The sequence below is a fragment of the Physeter macrocephalus genome, chromosome 14 (assembly GCF_002837175.3).
Source record: "Physeter macrocephalus isolate SW-GA chromosome 14, ASM283717v5, whole genome shotgun sequence".
NCBI classification, from domain to species: Eukaryota; Metazoa; Chordata; class Mammalia; order Artiodactyla; family Physeteridae; genus Physeter; species Physeter macrocephalus.
The window spans coordinates 3,326,784-3,343,354 of record NC_041227.1 but is presented as its reverse complement, the minus strand read 5'-3'; the positions used below and the strand labels follow the sequence as shown (position 1 = coordinate 3,343,354).

General features: G+C 47.5%; 1 protein-coding gene across 1 annotated transcript in view; it reads right to left on the bottom strand.

Annotated features, from left to right (window-relative positions):
- Positions 1 to 2,560: 2,560 nt before the first annotated feature.
- The window catches only part of CDH26 (cadherin 26), a 53,962-nt gene continuing 39,951 nt past the window's right edge, over positions 2,561 to 16,571 (bottom strand). The window contains 10 exon segments of the mRNA XM_028499592.1: positions 2,561 to 2,794; positions 3,960 to 4,034; positions 7,914 to 7,982; positions 9,620 to 9,697; positions 12,761 to 12,875; positions 12,877 to 12,922; positions 13,506 to 13,571; positions 13,574 to 13,726; positions 14,985 to 15,122; positions 15,125 to 15,223. Coding sequence (XP_028355393.1) covers positions 2,561 to 2,794; positions 3,960 to 4,034; positions 7,914 to 7,982; positions 9,620 to 9,697; positions 12,761 to 12,875; positions 12,877 to 12,922; positions 13,506 to 13,571; positions 13,574 to 13,726; positions 14,985 to 15,122; positions 15,125 to 15,223 — 1,073 coding nt within the window.

The following is a 16,571-nucleotide window of genomic DNA, read 5'->3' as shown; positions in this document are numbered from 1 at the left end:
CAAGTGCCTCACTTGGGAAAGTTTTTAACAACCAAGATAGCTTCTGTGTTCAGTAAATCATAAAAGTAAGCAAAACAAACTCCTCTGATGAAAAACTCCATAAAGCCAATGAGACCGTTAATACAGATGGAAACCCAAAATTGATGAAATGCAAAATAAATATTTAACTTAAAAGATGGCAGCTATCTTTGGATTGCTAAGTAATTTGGAGGCTAATGTTCTTAATAAAATCACATTTTCTAGGAAAATATTTACTATTTCTGTTTTATTGCCTTTTTCGTTGCCATTAGTAAGACTTCGTTTAGTTCATGAGTGTACACAAATTCCACTGGAGGCTAACATTTTTTTCCAAAACCTCCTGGTGCTGATGTTTCTAATGGATACCTTTCTAAGCATGTAGATAGACTTGAAAATGAACTTGTGGGGAGAACCGGCCAACATCCAAGAATGTTCCCTGCAGACATCAGTTGGGACAGGTGATAATATATAATACAGTTTGGCATCTAAAGGGAAGAGTCAAAGTATTACATGCCAGGTATGTTTCATAAAATGCCAACAGGGCCAGTGTCTCCACTGGACAATATATCCCAAAGGCTTGAGACCTACCAAAACATATATATAGGCTTCAAAATACACAAAGAAGGCAGCAAAATCAAAATTAATACATGTCGAATTAAATACCTACAAAATATAACATTTTGTCCTTGCTAATTGTTAAATTTGGGATTCATGAATTTTTCATGAGTATTTTATTACTTTTGAGAACAATTAGTTGGAGAGAGCCTCATAATGCAAGAATTCACAAATATGCACAACAATTGCCAAGATTTCATAACCATTAGTAAATGAGCCAAGTTACCCATAGCCAAAAGCAAACTTATCTAAAACCTTCCCTAATTGTCTGGCAATGTATTTGTTTTTAACACAGAGTATGGATATATCTTAATACGTTTGTTACAATGTGGGGTTCCCCAAAAGAATGCCTTAGACAAGGGGGTCAGCATACTTTTTTCCTTTAAAAGGCCAGGAAGTAAATGTGTTGGGCTTTGTGAGCCATACGTCTCCATCGTGACTACTCAGCGCTGCTATAGCAGCACAAAGGGGTCATGGACGCCCTTAAATGACATATGAGCACAGCTGTGTGCCAATAAAACTTTATTTATGAAAACAGACAGTGGGCCACATCTACCCCACGGCCATAGTTTTCTGTCCCTTGCTTCAGATCCAGGAAGGTGCAGTGACCACCTACTGATCCTTAGCAACCATTCAGACTCAAAAAGTATACTGTCCTAAGATATTACTGTTATCCTGAATTACCCAGAAAATGTCCTATACTCTCCTCGGAATCATTCCAGCATTAGCATAGCTGTTCTACACAACTGTGAGTCAGCTTTAGACTTTCCAATGCTTTGGAGATGGTTCTTCTTCTTTTTCAGTTACTCAAAGCACTAGGTGATACATGAAATAACTATGTACAAACTCTTGAGATCTCTTTAAAGTTAGCATTTGCACAGCTTCTTTAAAAAGAAAGGGAAAGTTTTAAGCTTGCGTCAGCTAAAACTTAGGTTTAATATAGCATTTCACTGATTTGACATAAATGTGCTTCTCCTGATTTATCCCTCAGGTTCAAGAGGAGACTAACAAAAGACTATGCTCATTAATTATATAAATTTTTTAGAATTTGCCACAGGCTTTTAGATATCTAATATATACATTAAAGTGTCCTGGTAGCATTTAAAATTCTGCTTAACCAGTTTCTTATCTATTACTCAGACAAGAAAACTGAGTATATATAGGGCACATGTCCTACTATTTACATTTCTTTAGATATTTAAAGGAAACTATCCCCTCCCCCACAATTTACACTAGTGGTAGGTGGACATGTAGAAATCAATTAAAGTTTGTGGTTTTGTGCATAGATAAAATTTAATCAGAATTTATTTACTCAAAGTCTCCTAAGTTATTTTACTTACATAATACATGCAAGTTAAATTATGTCACTTTGGTTTTTTTAGTATGTACTGCTCATAAATTTTAAGTATAATCATTTCTCTCATGATAAAATATTTATCTATCTACTCAAAAAGTACAAAGGGATTAATATTTATTTTTTTAAAAAAATCACTAAAAATACTGATCACAAATGTTCTAGAAAACATTTCCCTATTTATTTTTCACTTAAACTGAAGCAGAATCATAATTATAGAAATTTAAATAAGCACTTAAAAAATTTGTTTCCCCAGTTTTTCCCAAATAGCTGGGGTAATCAGTAGATTATATTTTATTTACCCTCGGAGTTGGGCTATGAGCAGCCATGAGCTGCTTCCATGAGCTGAAGCAAGGAATTACACCATTCAAGTTTCTCTAGAAAATCTGCCTGACAAATCGAATTTTTAAAAATTATAACCTGCTGTTTCACTTTGGTTCAAGATGTCTGGTCTGCGAATGCCCAAGCATTTAATCCAGACTCAGTTTAACCTCATTCAAGAACGAGAAGGTAATTTTTTTAAAAAGGAAGTAAGGAAGAAACATTCTAGAATAGTGATTTCCCCTTCATGAGTTATTCCAATTCACCAAAATATGCAGTTTTTAAGAAACGAAAACCTGACTCAGAATATATTTCTTCCAGTGGAGCAGCCTTTGGCCCCAAAGAGTCCAGCAAGTCAGGAGACAGGTCATGGTCGGAGAAGGCGAGAGAACTGCGGGTCTCTGCTCGCTCACGCTTGCCCTCCTCTGTGTAGACGTGAGGTGGGTAACCAGGGTCTCCCTTGGGGATGTCAGCACCACCGAGCTGCTGCAGGGGAGCCACGAGAGAAGGTAAGTGCCATGGTGGGCAGGGCCTTGTCCCCACTGTCGCAGACGTTTCTACAGACTGGTCTTGAATGAGGTACCTAATTTCTTTGTCCCTGAGCTTCCTCATGTTATAATAAGGAAAATAATAGAACCTACCCTGGTGGGCTGATGCAAGAACTGAGTTAATACCTTTCGATTCCTTAGGACAGGGCCTGGTACGCAGTGATTATCGTCCACGAGTTTGCCAAGTAAAGTAACTCTTGGCAGACGACGCCCACCAAGCATTGATCTATTCCTTCGCACTTATTATTTCACAGGTCTGAGCCCCAACTTTCCTGCAACGTACGTATGGGGCTCCTTAGGGTCGGAAGCAGCACCTGCAGCCTCTGTGCGCGTCCCTCCCTGCGTGGGGTGGGGGCAGGCACAAACAGGGAGCGTCCCTCCACAGCACCTGCTCCGGCCCCTTCCATTTAAACTACCCATGCGTTTGCCCCAACTCCCAAATCACTGTTTAATTTGCCCAAGAATAGAGGGTGGCTGTGTTGAGGAACCTTCCAGGAGAGACGATGTTATTGTCCAATAATTCCCTCCAGCACAGTCAACCCACATCTTTCATAATTTCACAGAAAGAGACTATTCACCGTTGTCTGAGGCTGTGCTGATCTGCAGAAATGCCCCTGGAATGAGGATTCCCGTGAAAGCACCTGCTATGGACTGAACTGTGTCCCCCCAAACTCCTGTGTTGAAGCCCTAACCCCCAATGTGATGACATTTGGAGGTGTGGCCTTTGGGTGGTAATTAAGGTTACATGAGGTCATGAGGGTAGGGCCCTCACGATGGGATTAGTGTCCTTATAAGAAGAGACACCCGAGAACTTGCTCTCTCTCTCTCTCTCTCTGCCACATGAGGACACAGCATGACAGTGACCGTCTGTGAACCAGGAGGACAGCTCTCACCAGAACCTGACCATGATGGTGCCCTGATCTCAGACCTCCAGCTTCCAGAACTGTGAGAAAAAATAGTCTGCTGTTTAAGCTGCCTGTCTATGGTATTTTGTTATGCAGCCAAGCTGACTGACACAGTGATTAGGAGGAAGTGGCCCCAGGTCAGTGTGGGGCCAGATGGGGAAGCAGAACCCATTTACCACCAAGGGGAGGCCTTCCTACCTGACTCAGCATCCCTGCCATCACTCGTACCCTCACTTCCAGGGGTCCTCTGGGCACCACAGTATCCAGGTAAACCTACAAAGCAAAGAAGCAGAGTCCTAACACCACCAAGGACTCACAGCTCCCCCCAAGTTGATGGCCTCTTCTGGCCAGCAGACAGGGGGCCACCACTGGGTGGAGGGCTGTCAGAGCTCTCCTTGAGGGACAGCGGGCCAAGGGCAGTTTGATCAGATGTCACCTACGTGTGTGGTGGGAGAGAGGGCAGGCCCTGCCAGTTTTGACTGATAGACCCTTCAACACCTTGGCTTCTAGGGAAGAAGTGAGCCGAGCAAGCCTGGCCAGTGGGGTTTGGGACCATTCCACAAACGAGATTTAGCAAACAGTTGATTCCCACAGGGAACCTCATCCCGCTTCCTGCTCCCCCGACCGCATGGCTCTTCCCCAGGTTCTAATTTCTCCTCTTCCTGCCCTCGCTGGGTCAGCCGCACCTCGTGCGTGGCAGTGGGTGTGCCGCCCTCCACTCATTCACCGGGCAAGTGCTCATGGACCTGGGTCTTGGGGTACTGGCTGAGGAGTGGGCTAGAGCAGTGAGGAGATGGACTCAGCGCGCACCATGTAAGGGCTGCCTGGAACCCACAGATTCCCCAACTGCATCATGTAAGTCAGGCCCGCACAGGGTAAGGCGAGGCAGCCTCACTCTTGGGCTCATGCAGGCACGGGGCCAGCACCCAGGGTGAGAGAAACACAGTGATGACCGTGGAAGGCGCAAGAGAGGCCTCACCCAGCCCGCGCCTGCGGACCTCTCAGGAGGAGAAGGACCAGGAGACAGGAGCAGAGGGGCCAGGGAGAAGGAAGGGCCGGCAGGGGCCTGGAGGCTGGAGGGAGCTCAGACCTGCAGGCGGAGGACAGAGGCCACCACACGGCCTCAGGCCTCAGGGCTGCGGACTATCACAGGGCAATGGCCGGCCGTTGGGAAGGTTTAAACTGGAGAGTGACATGATACGATTTGTGTTTCTAAAACACTGATGGCTTTATGGCTGAAGTGACTTCTGATAACCCCTGGGTTTAGGGGTACTTAGCGCACTCCAGAAGATATATGTAAAAATATTGTAAAGCTTGGAATAATTTTACATGTCCATGAGGATACACACACACACACACACACACACACACACACACCCCTATCTGTACACATATCTATCTATATACATAAACGCAGCACACCACACCATTGTGAATTGAACTAAACACACTTAGCCAAAGAGAGAGCAAGGGGTGACCCCTACAAACAACCCTGGGGAGCTGCTGCCCAGAGATGCTGTGCCCTCAGTCGGCCACCCTCCGGCTCCCGTGGGCCTCTAAGAGGACAAGCCCAGAGACATAGGCCCTTCTTCCAATGTGCTCACAGGTCAGACACCACGGTCCTTCCCGGGCGGTGGAAGAGGCTGCGCCAGTCTCCAAACTCAGGGTCGATTTTGCCTTGAGCCGATTTTAGGTCCTACCACATGCTGCATTTTGCTGCATTTTGCTGCATTTTGCCCCGTGTGTGTCCACTCTGGCCTAAAGCACCATTTCCCTTCACCCGGCCTCTCTGCACTGAGGCCCTGGCTTCAGCTGTGTCCCCGGGACCTATGAGTTCTCAAAGATACTTCGGCAAAGAGGATTTGAATTTCATTTCAGGGAAAATTGTTTTAATAATAATACTTAATGTTATTTTTCTAATATAATGGAGAAGCGTTTACATCTTTTAAACTGAGTCCCCCCAGCATGTTAATAAAAGCAAAAACTTTATAATTTGCTTTTATGAAACTTGAATGACGCTTTTTGTCTCTTGTTTGCTGAATCAAAGAGAACCTGATATGATAAACTGAGCTCCCTAAAAAATATTTGAAACTGCTTATTGGCATGAATTGAAATTTTCTTGATACTTTAAGAACTAATTTCAACAACGTGAGGCAATGAATTAGGTGCTAAGGTATAATTTTGCAAACTTCCTCCACAATATCTAACTTCTTTTTGTTGTTGTTTTCAACCGAATCACTATTTTTATTTGTTGCTTTGGTAATAGGTATATGTTATAAACATTAATGTACTTCAAAATTGGTACTAATAAAAAACAACTGTTTTCTGTTTTATTTATAATGGCATTCTTTGTAAGATCTCATTTGTAAGGAAGGATTCTGCTGCTAGTAAGGTTTAGGGAAAAGATGGACTAGATGGCCTCTATGGCCCCCTTAGCTCAAAACTTTTATAAATCTGTAAAGAATCAAAGCAAAAGAATATTCAGGCCTTCACCAAGTTCTTAGCTTCTCAGCAGCAAAAGAAATTTGCCAGGGACTGAAAAACTCTGATGCTCTCAAGTCTAGATGTAGGTACTTTATTTACTTCTCATCTGTTTCCCACATTCACTTCTTTTGGCTTATTTGGATGTTGGTTGGGTATGTTTTTTCTCACCTCCTCCCGTCCCAGTTTCCCATTTTCAGGGCTTCCCGTGGCTATCAGGACAGTAAGGTAACTCTTTTCATGATAACGTCTTCATCTGTACTTACAGGAGGAGGGTATTTGTTTCTCACACTTCTTGGATCAAAAAACATGCCACGACCCTTAAATTTTTTAAAAAATGAAAAATTAATTCAAGTAAAAAGAATGAAGTGTTTACTGGTTTCATATAAATTACCCAAATACAAACACATAGCCAGAAATTCTTGTAATCATATTGCCTTTTGCTTCTGCACTAAAGGTATAATAATTCTAACGATAGCCGTGTAGGTGTTCATAGCAGAAATCCATGGGTGAGTTTTATAGTTGCTTTGTGGGATGGAGCATGAGAATATAAGATTTTCAAGTCCCATCTCGGGTCCACAAAATCCCCGTAAGACTCATTTTGTGCCATGAGCATGGCCTCAAAGTCTGTGAAGGAGACGCACGCAACCCCTAAGACTCAGGACTGGCTACATAATTTGCAGCACCCGGTGCAAAATAAAAATGTGAGCCCCTTGTCCAGATATGACGAATTTCAAGATGGTGACAGCAGAGCATCAACCAAGCACAGGGCCTTTCTGAGCACAGGGCCCTGCGGGACTGACCGGGTTCCACGCCTGTGAAGCTGGCCCTTCCAGGACCAGAGGGACACACCTATCATACACAAGCCCTTTCAAGGATTCATGGCACCATGTTTGCGCAAAAAAGAAGAGCACATTTTTAATCTTGGCGCAAACTCAGCCTGAGAACAGATAATGAATTATAGAGCTCTTGAATTATTTTTTAGAAGTTTCCAACATAAAAACTGTGGCTCTTTGGACCTTGAGAACCTCATTTAGTTCTTGTCAGAAAAGTAAATTTTTTGTTAAAATAATAGCTAGTTATACTAGTGAAGTCCAAATAAGGTCTGTGTTTGAGACCTGTGTTAATAGTGTTGTACCACAGTCAGTTTTCTGGTTTTGCTAGCATACTATAGTTATATACAGTGTTATTCTTGGGGGGAGCTGTGTGAAGGGTACACAGAAACTCTCTGAACTATTTTTACAACTTCTTGTGAGTCTGAAAAGTCATGTTAAAAAGCAAAGCCATAGTTGTAGAATTTGTACATGGAGTATATAAAGGGGCGTTGGGGTTCAATTTGGCAGGAGGTATGGAATCACTGGGTTGGAATTTGCCCAGGGCCAAGGCCATTGCTCTTGATCTTAGAGATGATCTTTATAAGAGATGGACACAGGGAAATGTATCTATCTGTGGCTGTTCTGAGAAGTCTCATATTTGATCAGCACTATCAAATAACAACTCAGTAACAACCAACGATCACAATAACTAGGTAGACAGATGAGAAGGTTTTCACTGACTATGTGTTTGTTCTACCCATATCACAGAATCTTCTAGAAGGGCTGCCTCTCAAGGGAACCAGATGTCAGTCATCAGTGAAGTCCCAGCAGGAGGGAGTGAGCTTGTGGAACTCACCAGAGTCCCCAGCACAAAGTGGACTTGGTGTGATGCACTTGGCGAAGATGGCAGCATTTCGCCGAAATCCTGGGGGAAAACGCTGGGGGAAACTCCAAAGACAACACGTCTCCCTCCAGTTGAAAACGAAGGCACACCTTTCCCTGCTCAGATACTCATATGCAAATAAAACTGCCATTATGATCGGGGGAGGGTGGGGGGTGGGGTGGGGTGGTGGAGTGGGAGTAGAAAAGGAAAGATGGAGAGAAGCAAGGAAAAAGGACTGTAGTGAAATGGAACCGCACGCCCCAATGTGACTTGAAGATGTAGATTCTAACATTCTACCGATGACGTTATAGACACCTGACAATTGAATATGCCCGCGGACAAGATCTAGAAGGTAACACAGACAAATGAAATTGCTTAGATTTAGGGATAGGAGTGTGGACAATTTTTGCTTTGGGTTTCTATTATTTTAATATAAGCCCTTCAATCATGCAATAAAATTTCAGAGAAAATAAAGCAGGCAATGGTCCTTAGCAACAGTTTTAAGACAGTTCATGTCTTGTCACAGATTTTAAAATATCAGGTTACCTGATAAATCATAAGTGACAACTTCACTTAGGGAAAGTATGTGAATGGCTGTCAACTCTACCAGCCACCACAGGTGCACTTACTATTTGCAGGACATCATAAAGGGAAACCAGAGACAGTCCAAGAAATAGAAGCCACAGGTCTTGGTGTCCTCCCCTGCAGATGGGGCAGCAAGATACCCTCCTGCACGGGTCTGGTGAAAATGCAGTAGGATTATGCTTGTAGACTGCAAACCCCAGGGCATGGTCAGTGGATCAGAGCTCTTAGTGTGTTTACCAGGAGCAATGCTCTGGCCTCCGGAAGCTTACAGACCAGTTAAGGAAAGAGAGGCCCCCGCCAGCCCCCCAGGAATCTCTGCACTCCCTTCCCCTGGGAGCATGGATTGGTGGGCAGATGCCCTCTGGACCTGGACCTGCTCACCCCAGCCAGGCACCTGCCTAATAAATGACGGCAGCCCTGGGTCAACTCGCTCTTTTTCAAAGTGGGATCATCGTCCTCTTAGAGAAGGGAAGGTTCAGCCAGTTTGGGAACAGGGTTTTAAATGACACTGAATTGCACAGCAAGAAAATTAGTCCCTTTCTAATTCCTCTTCCATGCTCCTAATGACAACAAGGAAAAAGTCTCCATCGGGTGCCAGCCTGGCTTGGCTCTCTCTCTCCTTCCACATTTTCTACCTGGAATTACTGGGTTCTATTTCTATTGTGTCTGCATTCCACTCACCTGCTCTTTATACAAGCAAAACTGGTTTTTCATTTACAGTTGAAATATACAATTTCCTATTTAAAGAAGTGTATTTCATTTGTATGCAAGTCCATTTAAAGAAAAAAAATTTTAATACACTAGTGCAAGTGGGATATGCATGTGGCAAAAAGTCATAATGGTAGCACTGGATGGACTGGAATGTGGGCCCTGAGTCATCTGACACTTGAGCTGGGAAGCAAAGGCATGAGAGGTTGAGCAGAATCGCAGGGCCTTTGCAGGCGGGGCCGAGGTGGAGGCAGGTGTGGATCAGGCCTGCAGGAGATCATCCTGGGTTGGGGGTTGGGGGAGCAGCCAGGGTGTCCCCCACCAGGGGGACCATCAGCAAAGCCACCCCACTGTTTCAACCCAAGCAGCAAATGAGCCACACTTACCTTAGCGCCCAGCTTGGCGCCGGCCTCGGCTGTGTTGATGGACAGGGCTGACATCTGATCCCTGACGTATGACCTTTCCTGTGGGACACAGGGAAAGAAATATGACAGAAGCTGAAATTACAGATGGTGGTAATAAATGCAGAGAGCAAGGAGTATCATCTCCCCCAGATGCGTTGTTCTATGCCATCACAGAAAGTATCCAGACTCTGGAAAATACACCTGCCCTATAAAGCAAGAGGACATACTTGGCGAGGGGATGCTTTTGTAATTGCTGGTTAGGAAGTGGAGTTTCTTGTTGTTTAGTGTTTCATGTAAGGTGATGGTAAAAACAAAAACCAACCAACATAACCAAAAGCCTTGTTTCACTAGGGCCTCGGCATCTAAAAGCCTGTTCTCATCCTCTTCTAAGACTCACAGTGAAGGCTCTTGGGGTCACCACAGTTGGGCAGTGCTGTGTGCAGCCTTATCCATTCCTCATTCAACACATATTCACTGAGGGACCCAAAAGCTGATGGGTGCTGGATTTCTTTCTCTAAGAGCTCCCCAGCTTCCCCACGGAGAGGGCTGGCCCCTATGCTATCTTGCAGACCCTCTTGATTGGGGGCGTCCAGCGGCAGAATAGGACAAGGCGGGTGGAATCAGTGATGGCATCCGGGATGACGGAGTCTTCCCAGGAGTGTACAATGTCCCGGTGTGTGAATGCAGGCTGGTGTATTCAGGCTAACAGAGATGGATAACGGAGAAGCGTGGACACTTCGGGGTAGCCTTATTTACCAATGGCTACAAAGACATAATTGGTAATTACTGTTAATAATACTAGCAGTGGGCTTCCCTGGTGGTGCAGTGGTTGAGAGTCCGCCTGCCGATGCAGGGGACATGGGTTCGTGCCCCGGTCCGGGAAGATCCCACATGCCGCGGAGCGGCTGGGCCCGTGAGCCATGGCCGCTGAGCCTGCGCGTCCGGAGCCTGTGCTCCGCAACGGGAGGGGCCGCAGCAGCGAGAGGCCCGCGTACCGCAAAAAACCAAAAAACCAAAAAAAATACTAGCAGTAGCAGCCACTGTTTACTGTGTACCAGTAATTACTAATTTACATGTGCTATTTGATTAAATTGTCCAATAAGCTTGAGAGAAAAAGAACATCATTGATCTCACTTTATATATGAAAGTCAAGGATTGGTTAGATTCTGTATCTGATAAGACACAGTTTGGGAACCGAAACCCAGGCCTGTTGGATCCCCGTTCTCAGAGCCCTAAGACACTGTGGCAGGAACGGGGGTGTGTCCTGGGCTGTGAGTAGCAGAAGAGAGGAAGGACATCTTCGGGGACAAGATGAGCTAGAGGCCCCTTGTCCTGGATTGGGTGCTCTTGTCCCTCTTACGGCTGGCCCTTGGTCAGGGCCACCAGACCCCCTCCAACCTGCCTGGCCTAGCCCTGCAATGACCAAGCTTCCCTTCCACACACTCTGCTTCTGCAGCTGTTCCTCCTTCCCAAAAAGACAACCACTAACCAGCTGGCCAACAAGAACAGGCATCACCAGCGCCTCTCCCACCTTGGCAGTGCCCTCAGCCTGGGGAGACGCCCTCCCCACTGGCCTCCTTCCAGCTGGGCAGCCTCAGCTCCACCCACCAAGTGGGAGGCTAAGCCCAGCCCCTTGGCTCAGGAGCTCTTTCCATTTTCCTGGATGGTTGAGCATCAGAGCCGAGTAGGATTGCCTGAGGCAGGGGATTCTATCTGTCCCACAAAGCACTGCCGTTTGTCAGGATGGTTTCCTTCTTAAAATTACACAAACAAATCAAACCAGGTAGCTGCTATTCTCGTAGCTGGGGGCAGGGGGCATTCCTTCTGGGTATCCAACTATCTAGGTAGCTCGGACCATGCCTCTGCCTTCCTGTCCCCACGACAGGGAGGGCTGGACGCAGGCCTGCACAGACATGGACTTACAGTTATGGGCTTTCTCAACGTGGTCCAAGGCTCTTACTTCCCCTTCCTTTGTGCCAACAGAGGAGAGAAAATGTGGGAAGCACCCTAGGAGTCTTGGTCAACCACCAGCTTCTCCAACCACCAATCATCTTTTAGAATATCTCCCTATTTATCCGAGCCAGGGACCAAAGTTAACTGGACTCTCTTTTCCCAAAATCATCTCACTAAGTCCCTTCCTTCCAGGAGAAAACCGAGGGTAAAGGTCTCAGACAACAGCAGATGAGGCAACCTGAATCTTCTGCGTGAAAGACAGTGTTCCCTTCTGACATTTCTTGGCTTTCGTCTTTCGGATCAACCAGCCTCAGCTCAGAGTGAAGTGAAGACAGACAGGGGCACTCACAGTGCTTGCATCTCACGGCCCAGCTGGTGACGAGGGCGATGGAGCCAAGGCGGGGCCAGGGTCAGAAGCGGCAGGTATGAAAACCCAGCAGTCGCTGGCTGATTCCACCTCGTGTTGGAGGCTTGTGAGGTGCTGTCATGGGCTTCGTCTTCCTTGACCCATAACCGACTTGGGAGGCTGGTTTCACCCTCCCTGGCTCACAGCTGAGGATGTGCAGAAATGACTCGCCCACTGTGACGAAGGCCCAGGGCTGTCCCTGCGGGGCCAGTGGGCTCTCTGCTCCACCTCTGCTGGAGAGGTTGCATGAGTGGGTTCTGCCTTACTTCACCCCACACCACTGCCAAGAAGCCAGCGTGGGCTCACTTAATTAGGGAGCGTAGCATGTCTTCTGCTGAGAGAAACTCCACCTGGCAAAAGTCATTTTTCCTAAACAAGGTTTCTCAGCCTTGGCACTGCTGACACTCGGGCCCGTGACTTCTGTGCTGTGGGGACTGTCCTGTGTCCGGTAGGATGTTCAGCAGCCTCCCCGGCTTCTACCCGCCAGACGCCAAAAGCATCATGCCCCCACTGCACTCCCATTGAGTTGTGACCACCAAAATGCCTCCCCACTGCCTTCCCACTGTCCCCTGGGGGCAGGGGGAATGCGGTGGGGGGCAAAATAGCCCCCAGTTGAGAACCAATGCCCTAAAACAATAAATCACTTTAGTGGGGTTGGACAATTTTCACAGGACTGTCTTTCCCATTTGCTACGCAAATATGGTGAGAGATGGTGAAATGAGAAAGGACAGTGAGTGAGAACAGTACGGCCGTGCCTAACTCACATCGACAGGAAACACAAGCACCGAGTTCCACCACCTGGACGGGGCGGCTCCACTCTCGTCGTTCCACATGATCAGGGTCTGGGTGCCTTCCTCACGTGGCATAGAGATCCCTGCCTCTGGCTTCAGACACAAAATAGCATCTCAGCAGGAAAAGCAGAGCGGCTGGGATGAGAGAAAGGCGGAAACGAGGTGCACAAGCTCATCTAGATCAGAGGTTCCAACAGGATCCTGTGCTGCTAACTTGTAACTCAGCCATGAACTCAGGGGTCAAAGGGCACCGTCATCATCTTTGTAGCCACAGCACTTAGCACAGCTTGGGGCACAAGTAGGTGCGAGACGACTATCTGTTGAACCGATTAATACCATGTGACCAGTAATATTTTATTATTTCCTTGAAAACTGAGCTTCCTTGTTAGCCTTTGCCAACCCTGGGAGCTTGTGTTCATTGCTGCCCTCAGCTATTATAAACCATACAGCCACCCTTAGACAGTGTCCATCTACAGGTTCCATGGCTGTCAGTTGCTGTGTGCTAAGTAGAAGCTGCCTTTGCCAGGCAGGCAGCATTTCTGACCGGGTGGCAACCCTCTGATCTGAGTCTGGGACTCGGGCGAGCCTAGGAGCTACTCTCAAAGGCATCGCGCTGACCTCAGCCATCATCTGCTCCCCAGCCCCGAGGACTCAACCCCCTGGCGCACAGCCTGGGGAGAGGAGCCGCGTTCCCAGGACAGCTCCTGTATCTGCTGACCTGCCAGAGCTATGAACGCTGCACAGAGAGAGGCCAGGATCCCCCTGGAGGAGCCCGGCTCCCGACGGAGGGCTCTGCGCATGTGAATCCACCGGGACAGGAACAGACCCTCACATGGACAGTCTGCTTCTGGGAAAGTCCCTGTTTATCTCCGATGAAAAGCGGCACCAAGTAGTCACCACGTGGGAGGCTTCTCAGCATTAAAAGTTCCACTGAGCGACCTGCACGGGGAGAGGGACCTTAGCTGCATCGACTTGTGCATTTGTTCAGCTGCTCAGTGGGTATTTCCTAGGTGCCTCCCACGTGCCAAGGCTCTGTATGAAGTTAGGGTCGCCAGGGCGACCCTCACTCGGACACCAGCTGCAAGTGCAGGGGTTCCCAAGACCACCCTCAGGTTGATAATTCTCTAGAAGGACTCAGGACTGGCTGAAAACTGTATACGCAGGGTTAGGGTTTATTACACTGAAAGGATATGGATTCAAATCAGTCAAGGGAGGAAGTACATGGGGCAGAGTTTAGAAAAGTATCAAATGCAGAATTTCTAGTTCTCCTGCCCATGGAGTCAGGACCACGGGACCTCCCGGCATCCATGAGTGACAAGATGCATGGAATATGCGTGGCCCTGTGTCCAGGGTCTTTATCAGAACTTGGTCTTGTAAAACTGGTTAGCCACCCACATGGCTGATTAACTGACACCCACACGCTTACATGACCCAAAGGCCACACCCTAAATCACACTGTTCCTATTCATGGACACAAGATCCCCTTCCCTAGGTAAACAGAGACACTTTTATCAGGCAGGGTATTCCGAGGGCTTGGAGATCACCTCCTGGAAGCCCAGACCTCGTTTGGGGTACGTTTCAATGCTTTACGGCACACTCTCGGTCTGGGAACTGTAAACATGGACTCACAGTTTCAACTAAAAAACAGGTTACATCCTAGAGACCAGTTAACAGACGCACAAAGTAGGATGTTGACACTGGATGCCGGTGGTTCCTCCTGGTAAAAGCAACCCAATTTTCCTTTGGGGAAACCCACACTTCCTGAACTCTCAGCCCGTGCGGGTCAAGAGAGGCTAAGCCCAGATCCCAGCCAGATCCAGGTGTGGGCTCAGAACCAGCCAATCAGCACTTCTGCCCTCCCCACCCACGATGTTGAGCAGGACAGGTAACTCAAGCCTTGCAGTGAGGTACACCTTCTTGCTAGGTGCCAGGATGAGTCCCAGGGACTCCCAGCTGCTACCCTGCCACCTCCAGAGGAGAGCCTGCCTTAAGATGAAAGGACCCAGAGAAAGGCAGGGCCAAGGTCCGGAGCTGCCTTCTCCAGGAAGTCCTCGGAGCCCCCAGCTCTGCTGGGACACAGGCTCACTTGGCCTCTTTCTCGGTTACATAGCTAACACATTCCCCTTTTGCTTAAGTCTGTGGAAGTCAGGTTTCTGTCTTTTTCCATCCTTTATCCCTGGCCGATGCAAATACTCACCATGATTTTCCCCCAGTTTCCACGTGTCTTCTGTGTTTCCCCAGGTATTGTCCAATTTGAAGGTGAACGGGTCGGAGTAGGGCTCCTGGTCCCCATCCTCCGCCTCGATGGGGAGGGGCTTGCCTCCTGCAGACTCCAGACCGCCAGGTATAGAGACCTTGGGTGGAGGGTGGGTGCGTTGTCGTTGGTGTCTGACAGGAAGAGCAGCATGGTCCCCGTCCCCGTCCGTGGAGGGACACCTGTGGCGGGGGGATTCCAGGAGGGTTGCTGATTAACTAAAGAGGCTGCTCCATGCACACAGACCCCTGGGAAATTAGCGTTCTCAGCCTCTGGGAAAAGAACCACTCCACGGAAACACTGAGGCCGTTTCCCTTTCAAAGTCATAAGCTTTACTGCAGGGGCTCAATCTGTTTTCCTGCTTTTTTGAAAATTCAGAATATCTGGGCAGGATAAGTTAACAAAACACTTGCCCCTTCACATCATTTGTAGAACGAGGTAGAATGTAGAATCATCGAGTAGATTAAAACATCAGTCAGGCAAGGTGTTAAGGCAGGAAGCTGGGGGTCGGCGGTCGGGGGGGGTGGGGGGACAGGGAAGGGGGGATGGGTGTGACGTGGTGATGAAAAAGTCTGCACCCGGATTGGTGCTGCATCTTGTAACCCTGGTCGTGATCCTGCACTAGGGTTTCGCAAGGTGGTACCACTGGGGGACAATGGGCAACAGGTACTCAGGATACCACTACGTTATTTCTAAAAACTGCATGTGAGTCTACAATTATCTCAAAATAAAAGGTTAATTTTTAAAAGCCATTCCACTGAAAAAAGTGCCTTTCGTGAAACCATCCATAACAGAATCATGGAGCCCTCCTCACCTAACACCAATAAGGAACACAGATTTGATATCTCCCTAACCAACATTCTACTGTTAATTATACAAATGGGATATACAACCACATGGCCCTGGGAACCTGGGTTTTAATTTACAGATTTTTCTTAAATACAATCACGAAAGTTATCTGAAATTTTTTATTTATTCAGCTTTATGCTTTGGTAGGTTTAGAAATCCAGCCTTGGGAGATTATAGAGAAAAGTGTTAAAACATGCTCATGAGACCATGCATCCTGGTTTATAACAAATTTCTCCTGTATGGTCACATTTACATGAGCTTATAAGCTGGTCCAAGTACAGGGAAACTGTGCTAATGTTTATCATATGCAGTTGGATTTGACAAAGAGCTAGAGAGTTGTCTTATGAACGGATGAAAAAGATGCTGGGACGGTGGCAGCGCCTTAATCAGGTTCATCGTCTCTCAACGAGTGCTGCCCCTTTCCATGGCAGAGCCCCCTAGTTTGCTATTTCAGGAATTATCATCAAAAATAATCACTAGTGGGCTTCCCTGGTGGCGCAGTGGTTGGGAGTCCGCCTGCCGATGCAGGGGACGCGGGTTCGTGCCCCGGTCCGGGAGGATCCCACGTGCCGCGGAGCGGCTGGGCCCGTGAGCCGTGGCCGCTGAGCCTGCGCGTCCGGAGCCTGTGCTCCGCAACGGGAGAGGCCACGGCGGTGAGAGGTCCGCGTACCGCAAAAAAAA